Source organism: Hylobates moloch, unplaced genomic scaffold, assembly GCF_009828535.3.
Source record: "Hylobates moloch isolate HMO894 unplaced genomic scaffold, HMol_V3 SCAFFOLD_717, whole genome shotgun sequence".
NCBI classification, from domain to species: Eukaryota; Metazoa; Chordata; class Mammalia; order Primates; family Hylobatidae; genus Hylobates; species Hylobates moloch.
Window position 1 is genome coordinate 1 of NW_026652992.1, and position 16,615 is coordinate 16,615.

At 41.0% G+C, this 16,615-nt stretch overlaps 1 protein-coding gene across 1 annotated transcript; it reads right to left on the minus strand.

The window, feature by feature from the left end:
• Positions 1-7,003: 7,003 nt before the first annotated feature.
• Positions 7,004-8,375, minus strand: LOC116810172 (protein FRG2-like-2; the record flags this gene model as incomplete). Its single annotated transcript, XM_032754228.2, has 3 exons — positions 7,004-7,647; positions 7,971-8,048; positions 8,287-8,375. Coding segments are annotated over 3 exons (367 nt in total), but the record flags the coding sequence as incomplete, so codon positions are not given.
• Between the last annotated feature and the right edge of the window lie 8,240 nt (positions 8,376-16,615).

Sequence of the window (16,615 nt, forward strand, 5' to 3'; positions counted from 1 at the left end):
AAAAGCAGTGTTTTGGGGCTTGTCCGTCATGAGAAGACAGGAGCCCATTGTATTGAATCAGGACAGAGTCATCTGCTCCCACACCTAATACAAAGTTAATACTCCTACCTGCCACTTCAAGAGTCGCCTGAGGCTCCTCCATCTCTCAACAGCTAATAGTCCAATGGGAGCGGAGGCAGGAAGTATCAGGCCCTCCCACTTTCGAGTCTGCTGGGCTCCGAGGATGGCTCCCTTGGAAGCACAGTGCATTTCCTTCGGCAGTGGCCGACCTCACAGAAGGCAGATTGATTTATATCCACGGCACAGTGGTCCAGAGGCACAGACTGGGACTTTCACCTTCTCACTTCCTCTGCGAGGGCCAGGGGTTAAGGGGCTGCCTCTGAAGTGGTGGAGAGCACAAGGCTGCAGCTAGAAGCTGGGCCTCTTGGGAGATTTGCTTTATTTTATGTTTTCTCTGCCCTATTCCTGTGATGGAAAACTGCACAATCCAAGTCTAAAATCTGATCCATGGGAGTCTGGAAGCCTAAGGCTGTTTTTGGCGGCTTCCTGCAGATATCGGAAGCAGGCTGAGCTGTAAAATAAACTCCTAGCAATGCCTGTCCCTTCTTGAAGTCAGGGTCAGTGTTAGTGTATTTCCTCAAAGTCTAAATTATCCATCCTTGTAAGAAGGCTAGGTTTTCATCTTTTCCCTGAGTAATTTTCCAGACTTTATAAAAATTAAAAAGCTTTATCACACTTTTTTTAAAATTACTTCAAGGAGTCAAATGATCATAATTTTTTATCCCACTTTCTATATCTCTCTATATCCCACTTTCTTCCTAATTCATTTGTCTTTTCTAGATTCTAGTTCTCTTTTGGGTCCTAGTCAGGCACTGCTGTGCCTCCTACTTGATAGGTGTCATGTCCCTGGTTGCAGGCTGCCACCCTATTAGCATGTGCTGTAGCCACTCCCATAATACACTGCTCTTCTACCATGCAGCAGGTAAACAGAAATATATGCAAATCCTGCCTGGTCAAATCATACATCAAGGTTGGCCTCTTAAATTAGTCTATGAATTTTCCCAGAACCTCTGAAAACTGTTTTAGTTTTTCCTTGCATATGGCTAATTCAGACATAGAAAAGGGTACATATACCTATATAGTGTCCCTATTATCATCTGTCACTTCCCAGAGAAGGCAAACATTCAACTTTGCCAGCTGATAAGAGGCCCCACTGCATGTTGTTCTGGTGAAGCTCGGGTGCTTCGAGAGTGGGGTTAGGTGCAGATGTACTCACTAAAGTCGGGACTATTGGTTTTAACAATGACCATTAACCCGTTGACCTAAGCTAGCTCATTAATATTATCTTTAAGAAAAAATGCTGCACTCCTAGGACATTTATACATTTTTCAGGCTTGGTGGAAGATGTCTTGCATGGCCATAAATATTCTGCAATTGTAATTTGTGGCCAGCTAAAAAATGTGGCTATTTTCAGACCATGAGTATTAACCTTCTAGATGCCTTGTGAGTACGTAGCTACTCATATTAAAATAGAGTATTCTAGTCATGTTTATTTTTTATTTATTTATTTTTTTTGAGACAGAGTCTTGCTCTGTCGCCCAGGCTGGAGTGCAGTGGTGCCATCTCCGCTCACTGCAAGCTCTGCCTCCCAGGATCACGCCATTCTCCTCCCTCAGGCTCCGAAGTAGCTGGGACTACAGGCGCCTGCCACCACGCCCGGAGAATTTTTTGTATTTTTAGTGGAGACAGGGTTTCACCATGTTAGCCAGGATGGTCTCGATCTCCTGACCTCATGATCCGCCCGCCTTGGCCTCCCAAAGTGCTGGGATTACAGGCATGAGCCACTGCGCCCGGCCTAGTCATGTTTATTAAACTAGACGCTTAGTAACCATGAGTTCCTCTAACACAAGTCTACTCCTCAAAGAGAAAATGTATTTCTCAGGAATTTTGTGCATTTTGTTTGATGGCATTTGGTATGTTTACCAAAACGGCAGAAAAGAGTGAAATTAGTCCTCAAAGATTTCTCAGGATTGGATATAAACAAAATGATTATAGTTAATATGCAAGTTGACACAGTTGATATTCAAAAGAAATCTTGTTTGAAACACAATGAAATTTTTTTTATTTTTTATTATGATTTTGAGACAGAGTCTTGGTCTGTTGCCCAGGCTGGAGTGCAGTGCACCATCTTGGCTCACTGAAACCTCTGCCTCCCAGGTTCAAGCAATTCTCCTGCCTCAGCCTCCCAAGTAGCTGGGATTACAGGCATGCATCACCACACTCAGCTAATTTTTGTATCTTTAGTAGAGATGGGGTTTCACTCTGTTGGCCAGGCTGGTCTCAAATCCCTGACAACAAGCCATCTGCCCACCTTGGCCTCCCAAATTGCTGGGATTACAGGCATGAGCCACTGCTCCCAGCCACAATGAGGTTTTAAAATAATTCTGATTTCCTGCTGTTGAGCAGGGAGCTGAGCAAATTCAACAGATCATGGGCCCAAAGTAGGAGCAGACTGAGGACCAACTCCAGAACACATGTGATTAATTACAATGGAAACCAAATCAAATTTAATAAGGCCATACCTCTTAGTTTCAAGACGTTTCCCTCATTTTGAAATGTGGTGTTATTCAGTGGGAAAGAAAAACAGTGTTTATCTCCCGAGTAAAGAACAGAGTTCCCTGCAGGGACTGACTGACTGAGAGCTATGGCTCAGGATTAAAAATCCTTCTTTTTTCCACTTATAAACTAAAAGTTAATTTCTAAGCCCCTATTGACTAAATGGACCCCTCTTCTTGGATAAGGACATTCCAAAGTTAACCTGAAAAGCTGGTTCAAGCCGTGGGTCACAACTGCCTCATTATACTCTCCTCCCTTTGGTTTTAATTTTAATTTTAATTTTTAATTTATTTTTGTGGGTACCTAGTTGGTGTACGTATTTATGGGGGTACATGACATGCTTTGATACAGGCATGTAATGAGTAATACATAATAAAAAACAGGATATCAGTCCCCTCAAGCATTTATAGCTTGTGTTATAAACAATCCAATTAAAATAGTATTTTAGTTTTTATAAAATGTATAATTAAATTATTTTTTACTATAATCATCCTGTTATGCTATCAAACACTGTCTTATTCATTCTTTCTAACAATTTTTTGTACCCATTTCACATCCCCACTAACCCCCTGTTTCCCCACTGCCCTTCCCAGCCTCTAGTAACCATCCTTATACTCTATCTCTATGATATCAATTGTTTCTAATTTTAGCACCCACAAATAAGTGAGAACATGTGACATTTGTCTTTCTGTGCCTGACTTATTTCACTTAACATAAAGACATTCAGTTCCATTTCTGTTACTGCAAATGACAGACTCTCATTCTTTCTTGTAGCTGAATAGTACTTCACTGTGTATATGGACCACATTTTCTCTATCCCATCATCTGTTGATGGACATTTAGGTCTCTTACGAATCTTGGCTATTAGCAACATTTGTTTTTGACTGACTTCTGGATAAAAGCCACCTCAACTGAGGAGAAATGATATCTCATTTTGGGTTTGATTTGCATTTCTATGATGATCAGTAATGTGGAGCACCTTTTCATTTGCCTGTTTGCCATTTGTGTGTCTTCTTTTCATAAATGTTCATTTAAGTTTTTATCCACTCTTTAACTGGACTACAATTTTTTCTATAGAATATTTTGAACTCAATATATTGTAGTGTATCAGTCTGTTTCTGCACTGCTATAAAAAACTGAGACTGGGTTATTTATTTATCTATTTATCTATTTATGTATTGAGATGAAGTCTTGCTCTGTCGCCCAGGCTGGAGTGCACTGGCATGATCTTGGTTCACTGCAATCTCCACCTCCAGGGTTCAAGCAATTCTCTCCCTCAGCCTCTTGAGTAGCTGGGATTACAGGCACCCACCACCATGCCCAGCTAAGTTTTGTATTTTTAGTAGAAACGGGGTTTCACCATGTTGGCCAGGCTGGTCTAGAACTCCTGACCTCGTGATCCACCTGCCACAGCCTCCAAAAGTGCTGGGATTACAGGCATGAGCCACTGCACCTGGCGAGACTGGGTAATTTATAAAGGAAATAGGTTTAACTGAGTCACAGTTCCACATGGCTGGTGAGGTCTCAGGAAACTTACAATCATGGCAGACAGGGAAGCAGTCACCTCTTCCATGACAGCAGGTGAGAGAGCGTGTATGTGAAGCAAAGGGGGAAGAGCCCCTTATAAAACCGTCAGATCTCGTGAGAACTCACTCATTATCAGAAGACCAGCCCGGGGGAAACCACCTCCATGATCCAATCACCTTCTACCAGGTCTCTCCCTCAGCACCTAGGGATTACAATTCAGTATGAGATTTGGGTGGGGACACAAAGCCTAACCATAGCATGTAGCTATTAATTGCTTTTCACATGGGTAATTTACAAATATTTTCTCCCATTCTGTGGGTTTTCTCTTCACTTTGTTTATTGTTTCCTTCACTTTAAAAAAGCTTTCTGACTTTCTGTAATTCCATTTGTCCATGTTTGCTTTGGTTGTCTGTGCTTATGGGGCATAATTTAAGAGATTTTTGCCCAAACCAATGCCCTAAAGAGTTTCCCCAATGTTTTCTTGTAAAAGTTTGATAGTTTGAGGAGTTAGGTTTAAGTCTTTAATTCATTTTAATTTTTGTATGTGGCAAGAAATAGGGTTCTAGTTTCATTCTTCTGCCTATGGCTTGCCAGTTTTCCCAGCCCTGTTTGTTACAGAAACTGTCTTATTTTTTGTTGTATGTTCTTGACACTTTTGTTGAAAATAAGTTTAGTTTAGCTGTATGAGCTTGTTTCTAAGTTCTCTATTTCATTCGATTTGTCTTTATGGCTGTTTTTATTCTACTGTCGTGCTGCTTTAATTACTATACCTCGATAGTGACCAGCAGGCCCCCTTGCAGAGGGCAAAGCAACGTGGAATCCGAAATCACGCTCCGGCCGCCCTGAGTGTGACTCCTGCGTGGACCGGGCTGTCCGGCTCTGGCTGCATTGCAGGGCCCAGCCTGGGGCTGTGCGGCCTGTAAACCACGCGGGTGAAACGTGGACGGCCGCCCGAGTCTCCTTGGTGTTTTGGGAAATCGCCCATTCCTTGGGAGTCGGAATTGTAAGAACCGCTCCGCAGTGAGGAGGGATGGAGGGAGTGTGGGAGGGAGGGAGGGAGGGTGGGAGGGAGGGATGGAGGGAGTGTGGGAGGGAGGGTGGGTGGGAGGGAGGGATGGAGGGTGGGCCCAGCCCTCGCCTGCACCGGGCGCCAAACAGCTCGCGTGAGTGCGGGGCTGCTGCTGCTCCCGGGGGCGGAAGACAGCTTTTCCCTCCTCATCGCTCCCTCTGTCCCTTGCTGCGTCGCTCTGTCTCCCCTTCCTTTCTTCTATCTTTCCTGCCTCTCTTCCTCCCTGTCTTTTCTCCTTTCCAACGTCCTTGCCACTGTCTTTTCCTGTCTCCATCTTTCCCTTTCTCGCTCTGTTTTTCTTCTCATCTCTACTTTTTCAACCTTATATGATTCTATTGTATCTCTGTGTTATTGTTATTTGTTGTAAATGTACTTTGCAACAAAGTACATTTCGTTAAGATATGTGCATTCCTATTTAGACACGTTATTTAGGTATGTGCATTTGTTTAATAGACATAAGGCTGTTTCAGACTTATTCTACAGCATAGTTTAAGCATAATTTTTATAAGCACTGACAACCCGAAAATTGTGGACTCACCTGCTTGTGATTTTTTTCTGTTGCACTGGTCTTGAACAAAAGCTCTAAATCTGCAATTTATATCTGTGTAGTATCATTGAATTGGCCCCATTTACTGGAGTGACAGAACACTATTTCCTGACTACGACAAGAGCTATGGGCTGTGGGGAGGTCAGGGTTAGGATGACACAGAAATAAAGGTAAGTCATTGTCTTTTTCACGTCTATAGAAAACACTAATTCCATATGAAAGTAAGACAAAATTATCTTGAAATTTAAAATTCCAAACAACACCAATGTACATTTTATTATTACATATAATGAAAATTATAAAACAACCAAATAATTAAAACAAATAATGAAAGATTGTATGACCTCAATATAAAATACAAGTAGAATATATGTTAAATATAACCAAATACACTTTATTGTAGTCTATTATGAAATCTCCATATCCTGCAATACAATATAATCAATTGAAATGTGTAAGATACAATAGGATTTAAATTTAGGATGTTTATAATGAAGAAAACATGAGGCAGGTGAATAAATGAATACAATCATTTACCATTTAATATATCATTACTTAATTTTTTTGTAAAAATATTAAAAGTAAACACCTTGCATGGTAATTTTACTATAATTATATCAAACTTTAAAATGTGTAATATTTTTCCACAGCGAGTGCTATTAATGTTTTTTGGATATTAGTACTTCGTGGGTTCAGGCTAGAAGAGTGAGTGCCTACAACCTATTCTGAAATAAAAGAGGAGCAATTTCTTGGTAAGGCAGTTCATGCCTGTAATCCCAGTGCTTTAGGAGGTCAAAGCTGGCGTATCACTTGAGATTGAGACCAACCTGGCCAATGTGACAAAACTCTGTCTCTACTAATAATACAAAAAAGCAAAAATAGCCAGGCATGGTGATACATGCCTGTAGTCCCAGCTACTTGGGAGGCTGAGGCATGAGAATCATTTGAACCCAGGAAGCGGAGGTTGCAGTGAGCTAAGATTGTGTCACTGCATTCCAGCCTGGATAACATAGCAACATGGTCTCAAAAAAAAAATTATTTTATATTTACTTTTCTTTTCTACAATCTAAAATATGCAAACTCATATGATCACATTCTAATATTTTCCTGATTACATGGAAATGCACGACTGTCATCAGACCTCCATATCTAACATGAAATATAAAATTTGTCTATAGCGTCGGCCTTTTACAAAATGCAGAGCTTACCATTCTCATTATACTGTTTAAATTTATTTCCTATGATTTCTTCATGTTCTGTCATTTATTAACACAGTGCATCTAATATTGTTGCTGCTGGTCATCTAGAAAAAGCTGAGCAGTAGCAGGTCCTTGTTCTCATTCCCAGAGCTGCATCCTCTGCTGATAGGGTCAGGGTCCTCTCAGCTCAAGCCTCATCTGATCCACTGACACGCTCAGTTACATCATGCCCAAAAAAGGGGTGAGCTTCTCTATTCAGGCCTCTATCCCCAGGACCAGACAGTGTGGCTGAGACAAGCCAACCCTCAGCAGGTAAGACTTAAGCTCCCTGGGTGGCAATGGCATAGAAGGTCTGCATCTGGGCACACAGAGGCCCCCAGATCCAAGTCAGCAGTGTGAGCTGCTCTCAGGTCAGTGGAAAATGGACCTGCTGTGCCCACACCTGGGCTAGGTCTTGATAAATAGCCTCCAACATAGCTCCAACAGAGGTCACCAAGCTTTTTCCAAGTGCCGGTCATTGGACTCGTAGGGCCCCAGACCTGTGCCACTGGCTGTGCCCAGTGCAAGCCCTCGAATATCCCCTATGGTGGGCATCACAGGTCTCCTGGATTTCACTGTAGTGCACAGCAGTAGAGGACTTTGATTTTTTTTTTTTAATGTCAAGCTGCATTCCTCTTCTGGACAGTTCTCTGCAGAGAAAGCATGTGAGACTCGCCAGAGCAGTCCCCACAGACCCTCATTTCCAGAACCTCCTGTGCACCCAGGTGAACCCCACTTGACTCTCCCACTCCTTCCTGACCACCTCAGCACTGGAATGAAGTGAGGCTGAACCCCTTATGAGTCCCCAGATATTCTCAGAGCTAAGATCTCAAAAATTTACTTGTCACTAAGAAACTCCCTTCCTGCTCAAGACATGTATAAAAGTTTCCTGATTATTTGCCCTTTGGGGCCACAAGAAACAAACAAACAACAAAAACACCACCATTACCAAGAAAAAACACCAAGATTCTACCTGCTCTGTCTTGGCAGCTGTCCTTGGAACTGATTTTTCTTTTCCTGAAGTTTCCCCAATATGAGGTGGACTCTGGTTCTGTGAATACAATGAGAGTTTGAGAAAGTGCCTCCAACTGAACACCCTGAAATTCCTAGTCCATCCTGGACTCACAGGAGCTCAGGTTGCCACCAACCCCAGCTCTCTTCTGTTCTCCAGTGTCCAGGATCTGTACAGCCCTGGCTGCCCAGGAGCTCCCAGTAGCTCCCAGTTTCCTTGCCAGGGGAGCCTGTGTTGCTGCCCTGCCCCTTCTCACCTTCAAAGAGCCAAATCTTACCTAATCTAGCAGTGCTGTTTCTGGCTTTGGGCTTGGTCTCCTGGGACTTCTCCTCCTCTTTTGGATTTTTGGATTTGGCTCTAATCGTACTGCAAAAGAAAGCTCAGGCGACTCACCTCTCCCTGGGCAGGGTCCCATAGTCTATCTCTGATGCATTTTTGCGGATCAGTCTTTCAAGCGAAGCTCTTTTGCCAGCGTCATGAGTGAGCACGTTTCTCAAAGTCCCCTGAGGGCGCTAAGCCATTTCCCATCCCCAATCTCAAAATAAAACCCTACCAAAGACACGTAGCTCAGTATCCCTGATTCCAACCCTCCTTCCAGCCTCCGTAGGAGCAGCCCAAGGCCTTACCTTGCCTTCGTATGTGCAACTCACCAAAATTGAATTGATTAGATCAGAGCCGGATGTAGCCTAATCGGTCCCTATTTCCTGAAGTAGCAAAAAGTCTAGGTGGAAAAACTTTCCCCCTTTCTCACCCTGCCTGAGTCATCCTGGGAGCGCCACTGTGTTCTGTGGAATTTACCCGGCCTCCCTGGTAAAAATGGACTTGGTCCCAAACAGGTCACCCAACTGACGACAAGAAAAACAGCCTGGATGCTGAACATCGGCTCCTGTCTTCACACCGCAGACACCACCTGAATCCCGTCAAAGCCCGCACTGTTTCTCCACATCCACCAGCAAGACGTGCTCCGGGGCGGACTCTCAGCACTGCCTCAGTGAGACCGGGCAAGGCGCGGTGGAGCGCGGGGTTCAGAACAGCTGCCGCATCCCTTCCTCCTGCGGCGGAGTCTGCCCCTGCAGGTCGGAGCCCTCAAACTGTAGAACGGTGAGTTCATGTCCCAGCAAGTGTCCCCTAAAAGGACCTTCTCGTCTCCCCCTCTGCCGAGGAAAGCATGCAGCAATGAGACCTTCTGCGTTAGGGAGTGCTCAGCCTCCGGCCCCACATGACTCGATTGACTGATGAACTGATGCCCTGAGGAGGACAGAGACGCGGGGAAGGTAGTGGGCTGTGGGTGAATCTGTTTTCCCAGCTGTGCTGCCTGTGCAAATAGTGGAACCAACAAAAAAAAATTAGTGGTCGACAGACACTGCCTAATGAAATTGTCTGAATTTAAATGGAACTTATCATAAAATCATCATATAATATCATATCATATAAAATTTATTTGACATATAAATAAATTTTGATATACTATGATATCATAATATTGTATAAAATTTTATCAGGTAATTTTATAAGAAAGTTAAATTTTGTAGTAACATTAACATCTAAACTTAATAGAAAGCTAGAAAAATTATCTGCTCTTGTTTAAATGACTGCTTTTTGGATAACTCTGTAAGGGGTCTGAAGAGGGGCTGCTACTTACTTGATAAGACTTCGACTCCTAAATCCTCGCTGTTTTTAACCAGTGCCCTCCCAAGATACGAGAATGTTTTACCCTAAGAAAGCATGTTCATAGATACCATAATAGGAATTTTGTTCATTTTAGTTAAATTATTATAACATATTGGTTATTAATAGTTTATGTACTACTACTCTCCCCTAAATTTTATTTTGAAATCTCTAGTGTAACAGTCTTCCTTCCTTCCTTCCTTCCCTCCCTCCATCCCTCCCTCCCTCCCCAGTTTGGCCAGAAAGTGTTTAGGTTACACATAAACCATCACTGTAACAGTCTTCCTTCCTTCCTTCCTTCCTTCCTTCCTTCCTTCCTTCCTTCCTTCCTTCCCTCCCTCCCTCCTTCCTTCCTTCCTTCCTTCCTTCCTTCCTTCCTTCCTTCCTTCCCTCCCTCCCCAGTTTGACCAGAAAGTGTTTAGGTTACACATAAACCATCATTGACTAGAGACTGTTCATTTGAATTTAGGTGATGCCCTATGTCTATTCACAGTGTGTGTAGATATTTAAAATTACACTCAGCTTGGGAGAAAAGAACATTGAGTAGTGGGAAAAAGTCTCACCCACAGCTGTTATACAAATGTACAGACAATGTCTGGAGAAGAGAGCATGTTTTCGAATATTTTCATCTCTTTGTCAGTCTCTGCCAAATAGACCCTCAGGGGCTCTGTGTCTTGGATGAACACTCCCCTGAGGGCTTGGAGACATCCACAGTATGAGTTAACCACCCACTGCAGATTTAATAAGTGTTCAAATAAATGAGATTGAATGAAAAATAAAACACCTCAATCTGACTGTTCTTTTATGCTTTTCTCCCAGATGTGCACTGATCCATTACTTAGAACAAACTTGGACTATAAATTCTTGCATTTATATATGCTGGGAGTTCTGTGAGTCAGACTTCCCTTGAATAATTTTAAGAGTATCTTGGGGGTAAAAGAGATGAAAAATTACATGTTCTTCTGGAGACTAGTATTGTATCAGTTATTATTACTGGACTTCATTCTCCTTCTACCAGTCTCTCCCCTGTGACCATTTTTATTACACAATTGTTATTATTATTATTTAACTTTCTGAGTACTAAGTGTGTGCTATGGTGTAGTACGTGACGCAAATAAGACATCCTTCCTTCTCGGAGTTTCCAATGTAAGTCATCAAGTTCAATATTTAGTCATTAGTGTTCTTTTATGTATACACATACAAGTACACACACTACACAAAGTACAAATATAGATGTATCTGTGCCAATAAATTAAATAACTGCCAACTTATCCACTATTCTCTGCCTAAAAAGGACAATTTTTTTAAAAAGCATACATGACAAGTCTTTAATAGCAATTTTAAATCACAGAAACTATTTTTATATTTCTATTTCTTATACAGAATTCAAAGTAATTAAAGAATTTCGTGATTTTTCTCTATAGATGGCCTTTGGTATTACTACCACATATTACCAAAGTGCCTCATCTATCAGACAGTCTCTTCTGATCGTTTAAAACTAGAAAACTGGACAACGCAAAGGCTTTAGCAGATAACTGAAGTGGACTGGTAAACTAATACACATGAACTTCATAGAATTTGGATCTAGATTGAATGTCTATCAAGACTGTTAGAGGAGGAGTATTTGTATAATTGATTAATAGACCAAGAAAAGACACCATTTGGTAGAGCTTTTACATATTAATTGGCTAGTACAGGGGCTCATGTGAGGTGTATGTGCCCAAACGTATGTTTTATTTTCCTAGTAATTAGTAGGGTCAAATGGACTTTATTAAAACTAGTCTAGATGTCAGGCAAGCAAAGAGAAGTAGTGGGTCATATGGTTATAAGAGCGGATAGACGGCCAGGCGCGGTGGCTCACGCCTGTAATCCCAGCACTTTGGGAGGCCGAGGCGGGCGGATCATGAGGTCAGGAGATCGAGACCATCCTGGCGAACACAGTGAAACACCGTGTTTACTAAAAATACAAAACATTAGCCGGACGTGGTGGCGGGCGCCTGTAGTCCCAGCTACTCGGGAGGCGGAGGCAGGAGAATGGCGTGAACCCAGGAGGTGGAGCTTGCAGTGAGCTGAGATCTCACCACTGCACTCCAGCCTGGGCGACAGAGTGAGACTCCGTCTCAAAAAAATATATAAATAAATAAATAAATAATAAAAATTAATTAATTAATTAATATAAAAATAAAAAATGTTGAAGTCAGGCAGATTATAAAGCTATCCTATAATTTATGTGTCCTTTTGTCAATTATTTCAAATATGTATTTAAGTATTATAGCCTTTTTCCTACAAACATATTTTATATATATATATATATATATATATATATATATCCAATATGTAAAACAAATAAAAAATGGAGTTTTTCTGATGAACACAGAAGAGGCAACTGGAAAGACACTTCCCCAGTTTCCTTCTCATATAACTTGACTGATCCTGCAACACCTCTACGGAATGTCATTGTTCCTTAGAACAGTACAAAACCCACCATCATATTGTTGTTTCTGAACTGTACCCATTTCTTTATATGCCTCTTTCTGAACCATTTTCTTATCAAGACTGATGGTTCTGTGTTACTGCATGAAAAGAATACACAAGAAAGAACTGCATTCCACTGCTATTTGAATTTGCTTATGCTCATGCAATTGATGTATTGCGGGCGAACAGAAATCCGACTTTCCCTTTTGCTTTGCTGTACTAAGCCACCCACGCTTTAGCCTATGTAGAGTTGTGTTAAAAGAAAAATCTTAAATTTAACAGAATTTAATCAAGCAAAGAACAATTCACAAATTGGGCAGCCCCTGAACCAAAATAGGTTCAGAGATGATCCAGTGCTGTCTCTCGGTCAAAGAAGATTCACGGGTAGAAAAAGGAAAGTGACATGGAGAAAATGGAAGTGAAGTACCAAAACAGACAATTTGGCTTTGCCTTATTTTAACAGTTTTAACAGTTGGCCGTCTTCGTTGGCTGAAACTCGGTGATTGGCACAAGAGTAAGTTACAGTCTGTTTACACATTCAGTTAGATATAGTTCACTATGTACAAAGAAATCACCAGGCTGAATTGAAAATATGTAAGGAGGCAGCGTTAGGTTAAACTTAACAGTTGTATTAAGTTAGCCATCAGATCAGAATTAGCATTTTCTTCCTTTTACTTAAATTCTTCTTCACTGTTTTATTATCAGTGTCTTTTGGGCTTTTCATCTACTTGTGTAAAACTCTGCGTTGATGCTTTAGTGCTCTCAGTATCTTCCCATGTTCTTGACATCCTGACCCCGATACTTATAAGTAATATAAAAGGTGCCCTTCTTGGATTTCAGGTGTCCTGAAAGAGGACACTGTCATCTTGCTCAACCGTCATCGAGAATGCTTCAGGAAACGGCCTTTTGCTGTCCTATCTTTACCTAACACCCATTTCTCTTTCAGCAATTTAGTGTGCTGAAATAGCCAGATGCTGTTATTTACTCTATCCTTAAGCAGAAGAAATATCTTTATTTTTTAAATTATTTTTTATATATTAAAAAATCCCAAAATACAAAAAATAATTTTTCCAGGTTTGCTTCAGTTTTCTTTTATAACAAAATGATAGAGATACAGATAAGAATTACACATTCCATTCTTTCCTCTTAGAGATCACCTCTTAACTATAGCCTCTTATTAAGATGGTTTGATACATTCCCGTTCATGTTTTCATACATTCATACACATATGCATATTCCTCAAATATATATTACTGTTTTGTATGAGGAAAATGTTTGTAAATTGAATATAAATGTATATATAAATATATATAAATATAATTTTTAAGATATCTGCATTGTAGGCAATCATCTTTTTTAATTTTTCATTCACAAATGTTATTTCCAAAATGTAGCCGTCTCTTACCTACTACTAATTTTTCTCCTGTTTTCTGTGTTTCTATGGGTTTGTATTTTTAAATTGTTGCCATTATGACTATTGTTATTATTATTCATTTTCTATTAGCTAAGTGAAGGTTTTGGGGCAGTATGAAATAAATATGTCAAAGTTATCACATTTTTCTGTTATTATTTTTAATGGAAGATAATAAATTTTAATTTTTTCTTCAATGATTTTGATCTGTTCAGTTTTTTCTAAGCACTTTACATAAATTTATAGGTTACTTAACATTCTTTATTATTTTGTCCATTTTGGGTGGGGGTTGGGAATGAGGAGATTGAAGTAGAAAGAAATCCAATGCCTTGACTAGGGTCCTGTTGGCAATGGGAGCAGGAGTTGGAACAAAACCATCTCCTCCAGAGCCCATGTGCCCCACCGCTTACTTCCCTCCCTCCCTGGCTGCTACTGAGAAAATAACTCCCACTGAGAAAGTGTCTGATGACACTTTCAAGACTAACTTTTAAGAAAATTTCGGAAGAAATTCTTGAATTTAATAAAATATTGTACAAGATAGACTTACAGCTACTTTTAAAGTTCTAGGTTGTAAGACTTTGGAAACACTTGCTTTTATGCACTACAGAGAAAGAGCCCATTCCAGTTCCTCCTCTCTGCTTTGCAAACTCTCTGTTTTTTGCTCACTTTTCTCCTAATTACTGTAAATCCTCTCCTTGGCAAGATGCAGTTTCTCACCCTACAGTATCACACACACATTAGCCTGCTGGTTACTTCTTACCTTGCTATAATCCCAGTGAACTAGAATTTCGATGTGATGTGATATGAAAGAAATGAGGAAGAAAAGAAAAATTTTAAAAAGCACATCATTATTTTTGGATACTACATCTGTCTGTTGCCAACTTAGAATTATGAAATATAATGAACATGTAAAGGTCTTGACTTGTGTTTCTCAATTTATTCTTAAACCTCTTTATTCATCTTCTCTAATTGCAGTCCTTGATAACCTTGAGCAGCAAAAATGAAGAGAATGCAAACAGAAGGGCTGAGAGAAAAAAACCTCTTCTAACCACTGCTCCTTAATTTCCCAGGATCCACATTCTCATCCTTACCATTCCTTTAATCGTTTTCCTTTTATACACTTTATATGTTAAATGGAGTCTTACGAACTCTCTTGGAAATCTAATCACTATTTTTTAAGGAAATATATTTTTAGCTCAAAACTTCATTTTCAAACATAACCAGTTTGAAGGTTGAGAACAGATTACAGCTAAACAGATTATACACACGCACACATTCTGGATTTATTGTATTTATGTGTTGTAATCACCATCTTGCATCTAAGGTCCTGATATCTTGGAAGAAAAATGAAATATGAATTTGGAGATAAGAGATTGTTGGTCTTGTATTTATATTATCTAAAACAACTCATGCAGAACTGGTAAGAAGTTGCTTATGTTCACATAGAAGGGAAACGTGGGGTCAGAGCCCCCACACAGTCCCCACTGTGGTACTGCCTAGTGGAGCTGTGGGAAGAGAGCCACCCTCCTCCAGACCCTGGAATGGCAGATCTACTGACAGCTTGCACTGTGTTCCTGGAAAAGCTGCAGAAACTCAACCCAGGGGGGTTCGCAAAGCCCTGCAAAGCCACAGGGACAGAGTCGCCCAAGGTCCTGGGAGCCCACCTCTTGCATCAGAGTGGCCTGGATGTGAGACATGGGGCCAAAGAAGATCATTCTGGAGCTTCAAGAATTGACTGCCCTGCTGGATTTCAGACTTGCATGAGGCCTGTGACCTCTTTGCTTTGGCCAATTTCTCCCATTTGGAATGGGTGTATTTATCTAATGCCTATACCCCTATCGGGGGACCTGCCCTGATAATCACGTAGGTTCTTTTCTATTTTCCTAAGCGTCGGCTGACTTGAGAAATAAAAGGACAGAGTACAAAGAGAGAAATTTTAAAGCTGGGCGTCCAGGGGAGACATCACACATTGGTAGGATCCGTGATGCCCCACAAGCCACAAAACCCAGCAAGTTTTTATTAGGGATTTTCAAAAGGGGAGGGAGTGTGCAAATAGGTGTGGGTGACAGACATCAAGTACTTAACAGGGTAATAGAATCTCACAAGGCAAGTGGAGGCAGGGCGAGATCACAGGACCACAGGACTGAGGCGAAATAAAAATTGCTAATGAAGTTTTGGGCACCACTGTCATTGATAACATCTTATCAGGAGACAGGGTTTTGAGATCAACCGGTCTGACCAAAATTTATTAGGTGGGAATTTCCTCTTCCTAATAAGCCTGGGAGCGCTATGGGAGACTGGGGTTTATTTCACCTCTGCAATCTCGACCATAAGAGACAGGTATGCCCCGGGGGGTGCCAGTTCAGAGACCTACCCCTAGGTGCGCATTCTCTTTCTCAGGGACATTCCATGCCGAGAAAAGGAATTCAGCGATATTTCTCCCATTTGCTTTTGAAAGAAGAGAAATATGGCTCTGTTCTGCCAGGCTCACCGGCGATCAGAGTTTAAGGTTATCTCTCTTATTCCCTGAACAATTGCTGTTATCCTGTTCTTTTTTCAGGGTGCCCATATTTCATATTGCTCAAACACACAGGCTGTACAATTTTGTAGTTAACACAATTATTACAGGGTCCTGGAACGATATACATTCTCCTCGGCTGACAGGATTAAGAGATTAAAGTAAAGACGGGCACAGGAAATCACAAGGGTATTGATTGGGGAAGTGATAAGTGTCCATGAAGTCTTTACAATTTATGTTTAGAGACTGCAGTAAAGACAGGCATAAGAAATTACAAAAGTATTAATTTGGGGAACTAATAAATGTCCATAAAATCTTCACAATCCATGTTCTTCTGCCATGGCTTCAGCTGATCCCTCCATTTGGGGTCGCTGACTTCCCACAACATACCCCCATTGTATCTAGGAAGTAAATAACTTGCTTTTAATTTTACAGACTCATAGGCAGAAGAAATTTGCCTTATCTCAGATTAGACTTTGGACTGTGGACTTTTGAGTCAACGCTGAAACGAGTTAAGACTTTAGGGGACTGTTG